Raw genomic sequence first — 18,180 nt, forward strand, 5'->3', positions numbered from 1 at the left:
GTGAAAAAAGAAGGAAAGATCACACTCAGAAACCAGTTCTTCAAGTGTCAACCTTCTTATGGTGGCCAGCTTGAATGGAAAAGTTAAGGCAGGGAAGGAGCCAGTGGAGGCTTGGCAATGGAGTAGCCCTGAAGTTCAGCATGCAGGGCATGGTGGTGGTGGTGGTGAAATCAGAGAAGGCAAAAAGAAAAATTAAAGCAATAGACAAGGGAATCCTTGTTCAATAATAACACCCAGTATGTTTTGGTTGATGGGAGACTGAGGGCACAAAACTGGGCTCTTTGGGATCCAGTGTAGTGGTTCAGAGTGTGGGACTGGAACTCAGGAAATCTGGGTTCTAGTCCCCGTTCAGCCATGGAGCCAATGGGGTGACATTTTAAGAGATGGTATCTATGTATTACTTTTCAAAGTTGAATTGAATTATGATAGCAGTGTGTAGTATGACGTTTGCTCAAAAGATGGCATTAATCAAATGAATAATAGCATCACCATGCAACAGTTTTTAAGGCAGGTTTTCCTTTCTTAAAATGTGTATACATTTTTGGCACCCTCTATATTTTGGGGATGTGTGAATATGAACTAATTATTGGTTGAGTTTTTAAACCTCGTGTGAAATGAAAAATATGCTTGGGAAATGGCCTCAGTAAATCAGTTAACTGAAGCAAAGGTTTGATGGAAAGTGCTGGGTACACTCTGTGTTTTAAATAAATACATTCTGCATTAAGCAAATGTCACCTTTTATGCCAAGGGAAACTCCATTCTGAAGCTTCTGTAAATGATATGTTAGCATATATTTGCTCATTTTGAATTATTCTTTTTCCGTAGCATGTGAGATAAAAACTATACAAGACATGGAAGTTCCTTTCTCCAGCCACTGGAAATTCTGTTCAACATACTCTGGCTTCTGAGATGTACCCATTGCAAAACATACATTCATAGTTCTAAGAGCTAGAAACTTGTTTGGTTTCTGCAATTTTAGAAGAAAGTTGAGAGTATTGCAACATTGAATGCTATGCTCAATACCAAATTTGGGAAGGAACAAAATACACAGTTTGTAGGTTGGTTAAAAAGTGCTAATAATTTGTAATTTGCTTTTATAGAGGTTTGGCTAAAAGAATAATTATGTATGTTTTTATCAGTCAAAATATCTACAACCCACCCTACATCAATCAATCTCATAGTGGGGTACAATACTAATAAAACAATAGAGTATAAAACCAATCATTGTAATTTTCAGCTGAGCTACAATCTGAGACTCTACAGCCTGCATAAATAGTTCAGTATTAACTTAGTGCCAGGATGAGGATTAAAGCGAAATTTTCCAGAATTATTTATCATTGTGTTGACTGCCCAAGTGTGCTTGTGAAAATGATTACGTTGATTATATTTCCAATTTAGTTTGCAGTACTTATGTGGCTGTTGACTTATGTTGGCGCTCTCTTCAATGGCCTAACTCTTCTGATAATGGGTAAGGTCAATTATTTTTAAGATCCTTCCTCTGAAATTTTGGAACACAAAACAGTTTTGTCAACTAGATTGAAATGCACTCTCTTCAGAATGAGCAACTTGCAGGCTAGGGTGGATGAAAGTTGTGGCTCTCCAGATAGCTGGATCTACAGATTGCCTACTGCCTTAAAGTGCCAATTATTTCTAGCCTCCTTTCCTTGCTAAATCTTTTAATTAAACAAAAACCATATTCCTGTTGCAGCCTACTGCTGTTGTGTCTGTCTTGTCAGGTTAAGTGCAATTCTATGCCTGTTTACACAGGGAAAAGTCTTACAGCGATCAGTAGGATGCATAGGATTTTTTTTTTAAAAAAAATTGCATAGGATTGTGCACTAAGGTGGTGAAAGTTTTCATTCAGGAGAATTTTCTCATTATGTCCCCAGCCTCAAACTCCCCCCACCCATTCCATTTGCAATGAGCAAAATTATGGCTGTGTTAACATATTCTAAATCCATTCTCTACACTTCGGGGGTGGGGGGCGAGCATAGTAGCTCAGTGGTAGGGAAACTGCCTTGCATTCTTAAGATCCCAGGCATCTCTCGAGAAGAGGGGGACGTAGGGAGACAATGGGAAAGCTGACACCCCAGAGAAGGCTGTTCCCTACTGGAGAAGATAAAACCGGGCTCCGTGAAGGAATAACTTGTCCATTTGCATAATGTAGCTTTGCACTCATTTTCCTCTGCTTCGGATAGGTCAGGCTCAGGCCTGGGAGCAATTATGGGATGTATCCTTTTAGCAAAGTCAGCAGTCAGGCAAGGGCAGTTCAAAGCAGAAGGCAGGCAAAGGTCCAGGGCATTATATTGCCATTCTGGGAAAAGAGGGATGTTAAAAGCAGGACCTTTTCAGGAGTTACCAGCGCAAGGAACAGTATCATCAAGGCAGGCACTATTTCAAGGTGATGGATGCTGAAACGGATGGTCAGTCCCAGATGAAGGCTTATCAACTGAGCCTTCCAGAGCCCTGTCAAGAGTCAGCTGCAGCACATCAGAGCCTTCTGAAAGAAGCTGCGCTCATGGGGAAGGCTCCACTAGCTGGGAATCTATTATTTCCAAATAGCCTGGTTGTTGTGCTTTCGAAGGCACATGTTTTGCCTCTGGGTGGTGGCCTAGAAGGGAGAAGGAACTTGGGATTGTTGTGGATCACAGGCTGGATATGAGTCAACAATGTGATGTGATGGCAAAAAGTGAACGCTGTATTGGGTTGCATTAATAGTGTGGCTTCAGATCACACGAGGTGCTGGTTCCTCTCTGTGCAACACTAGTTAGGCCCCATCTCATGTACTGTGCCCAGTTCTGGGCACTGCGCTACAAGAAAGATTGGGACAAACTGGAAAAAGTTCAGAGGAGGACAACAAAGACAATCACAGGCCTGGCAGCAAAGCCCTGTGAGCAGAGGTTGAAAAAACTGGGCATGTCCAACCTCGGGAAGAGAAGATTGAGTGGAGATGGGACTTTGAAAAGTCTTTGAAAGGCTGTCACACAGACAGGATTGCTTTTCAATCATCCCAGAGTGCAGGGCACAGAATTGGAACAACAGGCTCAGATTAGAGGCAGCCAGGTTCCAGCTGAGCATCAGGAAGAACTTCTTGACTGTTAGAGTAGTCCAACGATGGAACCAATTGCCTGGGCGGGTTGTGAGCTCTCCCACTCTGGAGGCATTCAAGAGACAGTCGGACAGCCTTCTGTCAGTGGTGCTTTAACCTGCTGCATGGAGCAGGGGGTTGGACTTCATGGCCCCTTCCAGCTCTACTATTTTATGGTATGTCCCTCTTTGTTCTGGACCTGGTGCATGCTAGGGTGGGACGGATGCTAGGTCTTCTCCTCAGACTCTGCAAGGAAGGTACAGCCCTCGGGGGCCCGATCCAGGGGTTCATGGCTGTAGCTTTGCTACAGAAGAATCCCATGGGGCTCTATAGTACCTGCATTCCCATCTGAGGAGACATCCTGGATAGGACTGGAGACATGTTTTCCTGCAGAAAGCCCTGCTATAAAATCACCATCCATGATGATGGATGGGAAGAATCAACTCAAGCTGATAATTTTAGGTTGCATTGAACCCAAGTGTCAAATCCCATACACAGACATTTAGCGGGCTTCTTAATTTCCTCACCCTACTTCACCTGACTTTCTCTCTTTCTCCTGATCTCTTCTCACCACTTCATTTGTGTCACATCCGTGAAATGGGAACTTCATTATCTATTCATTTTGCATCTTTCAGTGAGGAACATATTGTTCCTGAGCACTCTGCATGAACAGATCACTGTAACGCCTGTATGAAAAAAAAATATTTCTGATTAACTTTCATATATCACCTTATCTACTTAGAAGTCATCAAAGTGGAGTGCAATTTAAAACACAAAAACCTTAAAAACACTAAACAGTTTATTTTTCTAAAAGCCAAGACATTTAGAACCAAGCATAGTTTTTTGGGAGAGCAAATTCCACAGTGTGGGAGTGATGCAGGAATAACAGGAATGTAACACTTTTTCTTTTTCCTTTATCTAGCTGTGGTGTCAATGTTTACTCTACCTGTTGTATACGACAAGTACCAGGTATGTAGGACGTTTTGTGATTCTTGGCTCCATCAGTGCCTCTCAGTTGGAAAGGTGGACCCCTTGCGGCCCCTTGAAAATTATAGCATTCGGTATGGCATAAACTTGTATAGATTAGATGCATGACTGTGTTAACCTAAGAAACCTAAAATATTATTCTAAGTTAGTAGGTATACATAAAGAAAAATATGCAAGGAATTACAAGGGGAAATGAAATGTAAAAAAGGCAAACAGAGAACATTTTCTTAATCTTAAGTGTATGTAAAATAATTTCAGTGACCGTTTACACAGGACTGATTTGATAACACAGACCTCCTACTATTGGTAAGATTACTACAGGATGAGAACCCAATACAGGCTAGAAGTCATGAAAGTTAATTTCTTGCTAAGTCATAATCTAGTAGTAGTAATCTTGTAGTCTAGTGTTAGAGTCTTCCTTTAAAGTTTCATTCAAGAATGGCTGAGTGAAATGTAAGGTCAGTAACAAAGAGATCTGCTAAAGTGCTTTTTCACTGGTCTGCACACTGATATCACCAGATTTGTGTCCATTTATTCTTTATACCAGCTTGGAAGATGAGCAGGGGAAAGAGTCCTTCATGCTGTGGCCCAGTCCACAGAATGCATCCCAGCTGCTGTGCAGAAAATCATCCTAAACAAAACTAATGATTAATTACCTATCAATATGACTGAGCAATTATGCCAATTTTCTTCTGTGTGCTCATTTTGAGTTTGGCGTCACTCTTTGAAAACAGCCTACACTGTATACATCAGGGGAAGGTTTGAATGACCAATTCAAGGTGCTTGCTTTAACCTATAAGAAGAGCCAACGTGGTGTGGGAGTTAGGGTGTTGGACTGAGGTTCCAAGAGAGCTGGGTTCTAATTCCCCACTTGGCCATGAGGAACACTAGGTGATTTTGCCCCAGTCTCAGACTCAGCCCAAACTACCTCACAGGACTGTTGTTAAGAGGATAAAATGGAGCTGTGTAAGCCACCTTGGGTCCCTTACAAGAGGAAAGAGGTGCAGTATTAATGCGAGGTGGTGGGACTAACAACAGTAGTAGTAGAGTGTGATGTGTCCAAAGGACATTGACTTTTCAGGGCTCCCCAGTGAAGGATGTTTCAAATTGTTCTGTCTCAGGCAGAAAAGCACTTTGAGTGCAGAGGCTCGAATGTGTTTCTTCCCTCTACTATGTACTTTTCTTTTCTGCTATTTGCAGTGGGTGGCATGGAGAAAATCAGACTGTAGCTTTGCTCCTGGACATGAATAGCTTACCATGTCGCAACACCCACTGTATGGTGTGATTCAGAGAGATCATTACATGGCTTTGTAGTAATTGCTGTATGCAGCACACAGTATGAATTAATGATGCAGTCCTGTGCAAGGGACTGAAAAAGAGGCCAACAACTCCCATCCAGCATAGCTGGGGCATGTTGCTGCGCACACATGCTTGTGTGTGCATGCGTGCACACATTTGCGTAATGTGCATTTACTTTTCATCTCCTGTCTTTATTTAGAACAAACTAATGGGTTTGGGGTTTTCCTTTTTCTCAGAAATCTTATTTCTTTTTTTAAAAACTTATTATTTTGGGCAAAGAATACTTAGTGACAAGGAGATGTATAGGTAAGTAATGGGTATATAAGTTGGCCGCCAGCTAAGAGCATGGGACTGGGACTCAGAGGATCTGGGTTCTAGTCCCCGCTCAGCCATGGAGCCAACTGGGTGACTTTGGGCCAGTCACAGACTCTCAGCCCAACCTACCTCACAGGGTTGTTGTTGTGGGGATAAGATGGAGGAGGAGATGTAAGCTGCCTTGAGTCCTTTGTGGGAAAAAGGCAGGATATAAATCGAAAATAATAAATATTCTTCATTTCATAGTCAAGAAACAATGCATATTTCTGGCAGAGGTGCTTTTGCTTCCTGACCAAATCTTGCCTCCTCAACCCCAGGCTTGCCTTTTAAAAAGTTGCTGTAATTCATACAGTGCAATTATGTATCTGCTGACTTCCATGTGCTTACTCCCAGCCATATGAGAAAAGGATCAGTTTTTAGCATCATTTGCCACCATCCATGCCATTTTTTTGTAATGTAATCTCTGGGAAACCAATTGTGTGTTCTGGACAATGTGAGAGCATTCCCTCCCCATTATTTTTATTAATTATTTTATTTTATTATTATTTTATTTATTTTATCTTGAGCAAATGATTACCAACTGGGAAGCAGATAAGAGACGGTATCACCAGAAAGTGGCTGGAAGAATTTTTAACTGTCTGGAGATTACCTCAGGAGTGCAATGTGAGTGGAGCTGGGTATCCAGATCTCAACTCCATGCTTTTAAGGAGCAATCCATAATGCTAAAGCCTGTGCTCCAAATAGATTTAGCACCATGGATAGCTTCTTTAACATTACGAGTGAAATCTGAAGTGGTTACACAGTCCTGCCAGCATGGGAGCCACTGGCCTGCACTGCAGGAGTATGTGTCAGGAACTTTCTTGAGTTCTGTAAATCAGCTCTGTAAAATGTATGAATTCTTCTGCCATCTTGATATCTTGCTGACTTTCCCTACCTTCTTTTCAGGCACAGATTGACCAATACTTGGGACTTGTGAGGACCCACATAAATACTGTTGTGGCAAAGTGAGTTATTGCTCTTTTTTTTTCAGCTTATCGAGTGCCTGATCCTACCTAATCTTGGAAGCTAAGCAGGGTCAGGGCTGGTTGGAATCTGGATGAGAGAATCTGCACTGAGCTTGGACTCGATGGCCCACCTAGGCCTCTTCCAACTGTGTGATTCTATAAGTCATTTAGGACAGGAATGGGCAAAAGTTGTTCAGGATCAACTGAAGATCTCTGGGCAATTTACTGTAGATCAGGATGGATTTCTGAATTCCAGTTGTTTATCAGTAGCTACAACAAAATGGGCTCGTTCATCGTGGCCTAAATAGTTAGGTTAATGCTGCCTGGCATGTGCCACCAGTTTCAATTACCTGCCAAGCACAGTTTCTTATATGATCCAAGTTCAAGCACTGTGGCTTACAGGAGGGAGAAACAACCTTCATTAACCCAACAAAAGTCCATTGGTATTTGAGGGTCTTTTCTCCTCCCAATGAGTTTGCTACCTGGGTTTGGATGATACCACAAATGGTACCAGGATGGAAATTAGACTAATGGCAACTAAGGTCGCGTAAATAAAATAAGCTATCCTGGCTTGCTTTGATCATGCAAACCAGGTCGGAGACTCCTTCCTGCTAAATTGTACTGTTGAAATGAAGAAAAATTGGGAAAAGTGTAAGTGGATTTGAGCATGAAAGAGTGGGAGCTCATCTTAGTTCTGTTTCTCAAACCAAATTCCTGTGCCCAGCAAGTTGCACTTTGTTCTTTGGTGCTCAGGGCAATCCTATGCATGATTAGACAGAAAAGGGTCTTTAGTTTCAGGATACTTTTCTATCTAAACATCTACAGGATTGCACATGGCTCTAATTCAACTCTCTTGTAGCCTGAGAAGTTTCTAAGATCTCAGGGTAAACATCCAGTGATATGTGAGACCAAAAGGAAAAGGGGCAGAGCTGAAGGACCAGCCAGTTTTGTTTTAAAGCTCTTGCCACCAGTAACTAAAACTTAGGAGAGGCATTTTGCCCTATTAGAAGGCAGGAAAGGCAAAAGCCAGGAAACTGCTCAACTATCAGCAGTGAAAGGGCAAGGAAAGGTCATGGCCGTTTGGAAAACCCTTGAGGGCCAGAGTGGTTGGCTGTATCTGACTTGTGGGCCTGAGATTTGACACTCAAGTTCTAGTCAGTGGATTTAGGTGTTGCAGTAAAACTCAAAGGAGATCCCACACACCTGAAGTCTCTACTTCCCTGATCAATACTAGCAGTTACACATTAGGGAAAGTTTATGGCAGAGGGTTCAAATAGGTGGTCCCTTGATATTGTGTTTCTGCAAACCACACAATTCGAGTATTTCTTTTTTTTTTTTGAACCACAAATATGCAAGGGGCAGAATCTTACAAATGGCTCATCTTCTCTCCCCTGTACAACTAGGGATAACACCCCACTTTCTAAAATCCCAATCAACCACAAGGACAAGCTTCCTTCTCTTTGGAAAGAAGCTACTGCCACAGTCTCTTCAACATTCCCTGCCCGTCAAGACAGTTTGATTGATGGGACCTTTCAAGATTCTACCTTTCAGGTAGAACTGGGTTCCTTTCCATGTAAGAACAGTGTGAGCCCCAGCTCTCAGACCTATGGCATAGTTGCTGGGCACGAAGATTTTTCAGGGCCTGATCTGAAAATACACACACAGTTTCTAGGCTCCCCAGCTTGTTTTCATCTCAAGAGCAATTAACTTTAGGGAGTCGCTGAAGGATCTAAACAGACAAGAAGCAGACTCTTTTTGTGCACTGAACATAGTTCAGCTCTAAATGTTCTTGAGTGGAAAAAAGTCTGCTGAAAGAACATAGAAACAGCGAGTCAGAAGGGGTCTCCCGGGCCATCTAGTCTGACCTCCAGCACCAGCCGGCTCCGCTCACGACATGCCCACCATGTGGACATCCAGCCTATCCTTGAACACCCTCACCGATGGGGCCTCAACGACCTCCCGTGGAAGTCCATTCCACACCCTCGGGGTCCTGACTGTCAGGAAGTGCTTCCTGGCATCCAAACAGAACCTTGGCTCCCTGAGCTTTGCTCCATTGGAGTGCGTCCTGCCTTCCCCTGCAGGGGAGAACAGGTCTCTACCCATCTCCTTGTGACACCCCCTCACATACCTGTATGTCACCAACAGATCCCCTCTGAGTCTCCTCTTCTCCAGGCTGAAGAGACCCAGTTCCTTCAGTTTCGCCTCATACAGCTTCTAGAGGAGAGAATTAATGATGCTGTGGAACATGCTCAGTTGAATCTCTTGTCTATTTTTTCATTTTTTGTAATTCCTTTTTTTATCTCTAGGATCCAAGCAAAAATCCCAGGCGCTAAGAGAAAGGCTGATTAAAATCGGCAGCAAGAATCCATCTGCTACAGGACTGAATGATGAGGGAGTCTGGGAGGAAAACAGCTCTGTTCTTACTGTTTACTTATAATTTATTGTTCCTTTCTCTCTCTGTCTGGGTGAAGGCAGACGTAAAACGGAAAGTGAGCTCGCAGCATGCCCCTCAGCTGCAGGGTGAGCCTGGCTTCCTCCCGATTTCCTAATGGAATGACAGGCATGCATGCCAGGGATGAAACCTCGGCCCAGCGGTCTGTCTTGCACTCCTCTCCCTGCTATCTGTGCTTCAGGCTGGCTGTCCAGCTCAAAAACACAACAAAAAAATTAAGAGCACTACATGAATTGTCATGCATTTCTCTTAATATATCAGCTCAATGCCAGTCTTTCCTCTTCTAAGGAATCTTTACTCAAGTGCAAAGTTACTCCAGAGATGGGGAGGGGCAAGAATTTAGGAGATATTGTAGGGAGGCAGCCAATCAGCACAGCCAGCTTCTGCTTCACATCTGCAGAACTGTTTTTTCCAGAGCTTGACCCTGGAGAGGAAAGGTATGTTTGTACTGAATGTAGTGAGGTCTTCCCTCCACTGCTATAATCAGGTTACCTCTGTCTTCACCCCTCTTTCAAACACCATGATCTCAGAGATGTGAAACAACGAAGCAGCTGTTTTTTCTCCTTTCCTGCTGTTTCTGTACTCTCTTAGACTATTTGCAATCACGTATGTCAAGCACTAAAGTATAGTAAAGAGAAAAGTGTTCTAGGTGTGGTTCTTGTGTTGCTTCCCAAGTGCATGATGGTGAGAGCCTAAAAATACTATTGAACTTTCTATTTTTTATTTTCTAGTGCTTCTGCTATTACTGTTACTACTACTACTACTTCTATTGGCATCGCTTCGATAACTTTTAATGTTACCTGTGGCTAGGGCTTCCCTGCTTGGTGCACTGATGCAGTTTTGCTTCTATGTCCACTGGGTTCGCTGGTTGGGTTTATCTTTAGTGTCTATCTAGAAATGTAGACTGATGTCTTTGTGTTGTGTTTTTCTCCAGCACAAGTAATAAAAACAAAACAAAAGAGAAATCAGTACTTCAATGGTATAATCTGTTTTGTATAACTCTCTAAAAGAAAATTCAAATAAAACCCACCCACCCAGTACTTCTTTTTCTTTTTGTTCTTGAGGGATCAACGGGCTGATTTACATGTATGGGAACTGAAGACTTCCGGCTTGTACCTTGTATCACAAATTTGTATGACGTTCTCTGTAGGACTTAATTATGGACTCTAAATATTTGCACTTATGTACTTGATACCGAATGCAGAAATAAATGTTACTAAATGTTAAAAAGGAGTTCTCCTTGCCATTTTGATCATGACTAGTATCAATTTATATTTCAAATGCAGCATATTCCTATAATATACATTGTTTAACTCAGTGTTCTCAGATTCCAGCTAAGGGACAGCTTTTCAATCTTCTCAACAAATGGCAAGTTAATCTTGGCAGCACTGGAACTAGATGGCATTTTTCAGGAAAAAAATACTGCTTTTTGCTCTTTGGGACGTGATGGTAGGGCAACTACTCACAATCTTTGCAAATCATACTAGAGTTGATAGGATGCTTTTTTTCTCCAACCCCCAAGACAGTCACAGGTTTCAAACTAGCTCTGAACTCCATGATAGTCACTGCTTTTAAATCGTCTATAAACCTTGTACATACTAAATGGCTCACCAGCTGCTTGGCATCCGGAATTTTCTTGGCCTCAGTAAAATGGCAACTTTATCTACTGCATCACTTCTAAACAGATTCCGTAACAGGGAACAATAAAAGAACAAATATAACACTATATTAAGAGAGTATCAATTTCTGTTTTAGGTTCTTTATTCACATGGGAGACTGTTTGAAAGCACAGTGGGGAGGAGAGAATGAAGAATGCGGCCTTATGCCTGGGGCAGCTTCAGCAAGGTGCTTCTGGGCATCAGGTACTTGCAGACACCTCTCTTGGCATCCACCACATGTTCTTGGTCACTCCTGACTGTTACCTTTCTTTAAAATCACATAATGTTTAACTTGAGAAGGAAGGACTCCCTGGAGAAGAGCCTAATGCTGGGAACAATAGATGGCAAGAGAAGAAGGGGACAGCAGAGGTTGGGGTGGCTGGATGGAGTCACTGAAGCAGTTGGTGTGAGCTTAAGTGGACTCTGGGGGATGGTGGAGGACAGGAAGGGCTGGAGGAATGTTGTCTATGGGGTTGTGATGGGTCGGACATGACTTTGCGACTAACAACAACAACAAATGTTTAACTGGGAGGATGCCAGCTATATGGTGCTTCAAGCACCATCTTAATGTGGGTTCAGTTGAGTGTTTTTGTATTTTGGAGCTCAGACGTCACCTCTGCATTGTACCGAGGTTCTTGGGAAGCTCCTTCTCTATTATCAATTTACTTTCTGGAAAGTGGGTGTTTTGTGACCAGGCATGTCCACTATGGCCCTCATTTTATGAACTACCGCAGCCCACCTCTCATGGGAGTCATTTTGTGACAGCACTCACTGCTCTCCCTCCAAATTTCAAATGTATCCACTAACTCAAAACAGTAAGAAACTTACACAAGCTCTCCTCATAATGTTGCATAGGTTGTTTCTTCTTGATATCAGTATCTAGATGCCAACAGGGCCTGATCTACATCTGAGCATTTATACAATTCCTCCTCTATAACCATTTTTCAGTGACTAATAAGCACTACACCTACATTTAAGCTTTCCCCGTATTCCAAATGTTTGCTAGATTTTGCTCCTATGCAAAATACTATCTGTCCTAGGAAGCATTCTGCAGCAGGTTCTGCAGTTTTCCATGTGATGAGTTTAAATTGGGAGGGGGAAACTGGGTGTAGAATGTGCATTCTTGAAGCACCTTCAAAACATAAAAAGTGTTTGGGGGAGGTGAGGTAGCAAGAAGGATGCTTGTATTTACTGTGTATTTAGCCCGCAGCAGTCACAGTAGTCAGAAGGGTTTAACACCCAATACCAGTTTTTATATGCTAAGTTTTAAAATTACAGCTGATTTGATTGCATTTCAAGAAAAGTGACTACAGCTCAGAACAGTGGAGTCAGCAAAATATGTCCCATAGGTTTAGGGGGACTTATTTCCAGATAATATTTAGGTAATAGTCATCCAAAGGAAGAAAATTGACGCATTCAAAACATGATGCTGCAGGGGAGTGTTGCAAACACCCTGGAATGAAATGCATGTATTCATATTTTTATTTTTAAAAGGCCTCCCCAAATTCTCCATTAAAGGCACGACGGCCACTAAGAATGCAAAGTCCCACAACTCCCAGTATTCCCCAGCCTACCTTCGTTTTGTCTCAAAACGCATAGGACTGCACCCTACATGTAAGAGTGACCCATTTTAGTGGCCTCTGGGTATTTAACTATTTGGCTTTTATATTGCTTTCAATGGTGTGCACAGCACCCTGTGGAAAAGGTTGTTTTATAAATTTTACAAAGAGGGATAGGTGTGTGCGCGTTTTAAATCAAGGACATGAAACAGGGACCCTCATGGATCGTATGTTTGATGGGGCTGCTGCTTGGCACTGGAGTGCCCCCATAAGCACAGCTACACAGGGGGGGAAAAAACCTCCATCGAATTCAATGGGACTTAATCCAAAATAAGTGTCAGGATTGCAGGAAGGGCGGTGCTAGGCACAGAAAAGATCTGGGGCTCAGGCCCGCAGGTATATAAATACCCCCGCCCAAGCCTAGGCAGGCATGCGCGAGTGGGAGAGCCTATAAAAGTAAAAGGTCCAGTCACCCAAGCGCACCCCATTTGTAAAAGGCATGGAGGGGGAGCACTTTTGGCGCGGGGAAAACCTCAACAGCCAGCCGGCGGGGAAGCACACGGGGGCCAAAAGCCTGCTAGTCCGGGGAACAGATGCAGCAGGGAGCGTCCCCTTCTCCCAGCAGATAACCCTGGACAGCCGCGAGGGGGGTGGAGGGTCGCCCAGAGATTTGGGGGTCCTGCCCCAGCAGGCCGCCCCCTTACCTCGCCTCCGCATCGCAGCCTCAGCCTAACTGGCGGGCGTGCTCGACCCTCTCGCTCTTCCCTCCTCGCTCCGGCGGCGCTGCCGCCGCCGCCCACCTGCCGCCTCCCCCTCCCGGGGGATTCGCGGCAGCGCCTAGGCCGCATCCGGTCGCCATGGCAACCCTCGGCCTCGCGGCCTGGCAGGGCCTTGGCAGCGATGGAGCCTGTGTGTCCGCCGTGCTCTGCGCCTGCGGCGGCGGCCCTGGGGCATCTACGCGACGTGGGTGAGCGCCGTGCTCCCCTGGCTGGACCCGGCGCTGGCCTCGCATCTGAGGAGTGGGCCGGGGGGGGGGTCGTTGCCCAGCGGGCGGTCTGACAGAGAGAAGCGCAGGGCTCGGCTTTTGTGGGGGAGAAGGGTTTAAGTTCAACTTAGGAAAAATGGCGATTAAGGGTGGCTTGATACAGATATGCAGGATTGTGTGCAGGGAAGAGAAGGAGGCCTTTCCTTCCTTCTCTCGTTATACATCGAGCATCTGTAGAATTCACTGATTCTGAATGCAGACGTGGCCACCAGTTTGGATGGCTTGCAAAGGGCATTGGATGGATTCAGGGAGGAGAAGGCTATTAGGGGCTGATAGTCCTTATGGCTGGACAATGAAAAAGCTGGACAAGAGGAAAATCTGCTTATTCGAGCTGTGCTGTTGGCAGAGCTCCTGTGCGTTCCATGGACAGCTAGAGTCAAGAACAAGCAGGTGCTAGAGCATGTTAAATCAGACTTGTCCCTGGTCAGCAAGATAACAAAGCTGAGGCTCACTTAGTTTGGCCATGTCATGCAATCAGGCTCGTTAGAAAAATATGCAGTGCTTGGAATGTTCAGCAGCAAGAGGAAACCGGGTCTCCCAAGAGCGAGCTGGTTAGGCTCCATCGAAGAGGATGCGGGCCAGAACATAGTTCAGCTGAAAGTGGTGGCACAGGATCCGAAAGAGTGGAGAGATGTGGCCCGTAGGATGGTTTACAGTCGGACATGACTGAACAGAACAGTCCTCATGGTTATAGGCCACCTCTGGTATCAGAGACAGTCTGCCTAGGGCACAGGGGCAGGGTGGTGGTGTTGCACTCAGCTGCTGCTTGTGAGTTTCTTGTGGGCACCTGGTTGACCCCTTGAGAACAGAAGACTGGGCTACGAGAGACCCAGGCCTGATCCTTCAGGGTGTTGTTCTGTGTGGTCATGTCATCTCTGACTTATGGTCACCCTATGGATGAAGGCCCTCCAAAATGTCTTGTCCCTGTTCAGCTCTTGCAAACTCAAGGCTGTGACTTCCTTTATGGAGTCAGCCCACCTCATTCTTTGCCTTCCTCTTCTTCTGCCTTTGACTTTCCCTAGCATGATTGTCTTCCTTATTTAACTAAGCCCTTCTTATGTTTTTATGAGGCAGGTAGGCAGTGGCCAGAAATATACCCAACATTGCTTCGGTGGATGCGGGAGATGGTTGTTTCCCTAAACATGCTTCCTACTTCCTCTTTTGGCCCTTACCTGTTTTTTTCTTTCTCTGTGTTTGGGCAGAAGAGCTCATGATTGACAGAAAGGTTGTTATGTATTGCAACCCTAAGGCTGTTGACTTAGAAATAAGTCTCCTGAATTCAGCAGGATTTACTCTTAGGCAAACCCTTGAACAACCTGGGACTACATGCCTTAGCTCTTTTGTCTAGTGATAGGATAACGCATGGCTGTTACATGTGTAGAGTTGGCCAATGCTGTAATCCTTTACACAGTTACCTGGAAGTAAGCCCCACTGAACTCAGTGATACTTTCTTCTGAGTAAATAGGCATAGTACTATAAAGTGAAACTGAAATTCAGTGCTTAGTGGGGCAATCAGTTGGTCAATCCTATGTGTGCCCCTGGACAGGCTGAAAAATACCATACAATTCCCAGCATTCATCATCCATAATCTATGACTAAACCTGCATAGGATTGCACCCCAAATGATTACAAACTATCAGAATGATTAAAGAAAGGAATGTTTTTAGCGTACCTTGGGATTCATGTAGAAACAATTTAAAGCTAACAGCTTTGAAGTCACTTTGAACATTCAATAGTGTTGAAAAGAACTTGTCCAGGAATAACTATTTTTTTAACCATGTCATTTTATTAAAAGTGGTACAGTAATTTACTGAATGCTAGACTCTGTCATTATAGCTCCAAAGCAGGTTAGATCAAGAACAGCTGTACAAAAACATCTTCTCTGGAGACAAAAATCTCACATCCAGAACTTACCAGATGCAGATTAGATTTCTGCTATGGCAAGAACTGCTAATTATACATCTGTTCAATGGATGCTAATAACTCATTGTAGTTTTTAATCAAATCAGGTAAAACTATCACCAGAGTGGACATTTCTGAGAATATGTTTCATTGTCCCATTTTGGAAGCTGGAGGCTGTTCTGCTCATGTTTGCTATGTTTTCCTCTGATAGGCAGCTGAGAGGTTTTCTGTTCAGAATATGTTGATTGTTAGTGTAATACTAGCTAAGATAGAAGCTGATTTGGAAAGCTAATGAACAGATTTGTTGCATAGACCTTCCAACTTTCTGTATATTGATAATAAAATTAGTTGTTAATCACTCTGCAGTGTTGGCTTAAAGAGAGAGTTCTGCAAATAGATCAGCCTTTTATCTCCTAGGTTTGGTGACTGAAGGCACTGGAGCTCTTGAACTGCCCTGCCCAGGGTAGCTAACAATCTGAATTTTAAAAAATTGCATCACATAAGCAGCACTAAAATCACGTTGCCAAAATTGCTAGTATCTAATAAAATACAATAACGCTATCAGCACAATAAATACTCCTTTAGTAGTGCTAATAACATTTTGTGTATCTGATGATGTTCATAAACTAGTCCATAAACTCTTATGCCATAATTACAATGTTAGTCATTGAAGTGCTGCAAGATTCTTCTGGTTATTGTACTATGTGAGGTCTTTCTAAATTTGCTCTCGTACAAAAAGGGTTGGAATAAGTAACAGTTCAGATCACTTCCTTCTCCTTGGTTTTCTGAACATAATGACTATGGCAAACATTTGCGTGTCGTTCGTGTTGTTCAAATTGGGAGCATAGAAACAGGCCCAATGTCTGCATGTGATCTCCTTGAGTAGATCCCAGACCTCAGAAGAACCCACCACTGACCTCCGGCCTGCCCCCCCCCCCCCCATTAAAACAAGCTGTTCCAGACAGCCGGATGCCATTGTTTTGTTGGGTGCCCTCGGTCCTTGCAGAAAGTATTAATTTGCAAATAGTGATCTCAATACATTACTGTGAAGACCACTTTTATTACTTATAAAGTTCAGGGCAGTATTTTTTCTCAGCATGGATGCTGTAACGTGTTTTAAAGACTTCAGATTTTTTTAATCCTTCTCTTTTTAGAAAAGCAGCTTCAAAATGAAGGACTTATTTTCAACAAGGAAACTGTGCAGCACCTTGAAGATGCTATTAAAGCCATTAAGGAACTGGTAATATGAAAACCTGAACGAGGGAAGCTTGTTGGGAGCATAAACAGCAGGAAAGTGTCTGCATTTCTCTGCTTACTGTTCATGGGCCTGATCAAATGGACTTGCCCTGGCTATGTGGGATAGAGTTAGCCACATTTTTGAACTGCTTTCCCATAGCTTATCCTCAAGGGAAGATCTGTGCTAGGAGATGTTTAGTGTTCAAGAACTGTTCACATTGTACCTTAGAATGATGTAGCCACGGTTCCTTCCTAGCCCCAGGACACTAAGCAACAAAGCCCTAGGGTGTTACTCTCTCCTTAGGGTCTTGTGCTTCTTCCACAAGATATGGGGAAATTGTTTATGGGGAAAGATTGGGATATCCAACAGCATAAGTATCTTGACCTGCACAAGAAAGTCATATACTTTTCTGTCTGCTCACTTGTTGAGGGTTCTTATTTCTCCTAGTTTAGAATGTTTTTAAAGCTGCAAAGCGGTTCCAGGGAATGGAGGGGGAGGTACCATACCTCCAATATAATTTATTGTTGTAAGCCACCCCGAGGCTTCGGTGAATGGGGCGGCATAAAAATGTTCTAATTAATAAATAAATAAATAAATAAATAAATAAATAAATAAATACCAATCCTTTTGCATAATCAAGGTGGCATGACTAATTTCTCTTGAGCTCAGGCCTCAAGAAAAGAGGATACAGGTGACAAAAGCATTGTTAAGTGTTTCCTCTTTTTTATTTATGTCTAGATGCTTTTTGAGAAAACTGTGCAGTACTTAATTCAATACAGGTGTATCCCATAGACCATGGGTCCTCAAACTACGGCCCACGGACCGGATCCGGCCCGCCATGCCCATTTATCTGGCCCACCTCAGAGGTTTTTCACTCACCGCGCCCACCGCCGCCCGCCTTACTGTGCCCGTGCGTATGGCGAGGTGGCGGCTTGCTCGCGCGGAGATCGTTTTGGACTGCCTTGCCTCGCCGCGTGCGCCCCACGCCCCCCCACCCTCGCCCCCTCACCGGCCCGCACCCACCGCCAGCACCGCCTTGGTGGCCTGCACCCACTGCCAGCACCTTTCAACTGGCCCTCTGCTGAAAAGGTTTGAGGACCCCTGCCATAGACTGTTGTTCTTTGGTCATGTATATGTCAATTTGTAGGAAGAGAAAAGAAAACATACAATTGAACTGTGGGAAGAGGAGACCATAAAAAATTGTAATCTCCGTGTCAGAATCAAAGGATTCCCAGGAATTGTCATGAAAGAATTTGAAGGTATTTCCAAGTTAATGTTGTGATATAGCAGGATGTAATAGAGATTAAAAAAGTAGAAATGGAGAGTGGAAACATAATGCATTTCCAAACTGAATGGCACGTCATTTCCAGTAAGGCTATAGAGATTGAAGGAATTTGCATAGCATATTTTGATGGAAGAATCCAGATTCATTCTTAAAGTTAGCCTGTAAATAATTTTAGCACACTTCTGGGTCCCTGATCATGGGTATCAGCAAATGCAAATATATCACATGAATGTATTTATTATATTTATATCACATCCTTTCCCTATAAGGTTTGGTTTTAGTCAGCATGTTTTTTTTAAATGTTTCCCAGACAGCCAAAAAATGTGTTGAGTAGGTCACATTAATGCAT

At 43.6% G+C, this 18,180-nt stretch overlaps 1 protein-coding gene across 2 annotated transcripts in view; it reads left to right on the forward strand.

The window, feature by feature from the left end:
- The window catches only part of RTN1 (reticulon 1), a 74,747-nt gene extending 64,372 nt beyond the window's left edge, over positions 1–10,375 (forward strand). For both annotated transcript variants that reach the window (XM_044436299.1, XM_044436300.1), the window contains 4 exons: positions 1,399–1,468; positions 4,011–4,057; positions 6,635–6,693; positions 9,000–10,375. In XM_044436299.1, the coding sequence (XP_044292234.1) occupies positions 1,399–1,468; positions 4,011–4,057; positions 6,635–6,693; positions 9,000–9,042 (219 nt within the window). In that variant the 3' untranslated portion in view covers positions 9,043–10,375. The remainder of the gene's footprint in view (positions 1–1,398; positions 1,469–4,010; positions 4,058–6,634; positions 6,694–8,999) is intronic.
- Positions 10,376–18,180: the final 7,805 nt, after the last annotated feature.

The sequence above is a fragment of the Varanus komodoensis genome, unplaced genomic scaffold (assembly GCF_004798865.1).
Source record: "Varanus komodoensis strain SLA01 unplaced genomic scaffold, ASM479886v1 scaffold3, whole genome shotgun sequence".
NCBI lineage: Eukaryota > Metazoa > Chordata > Lepidosauria > Squamata > Varanidae > Varanus > Varanus komodoensis.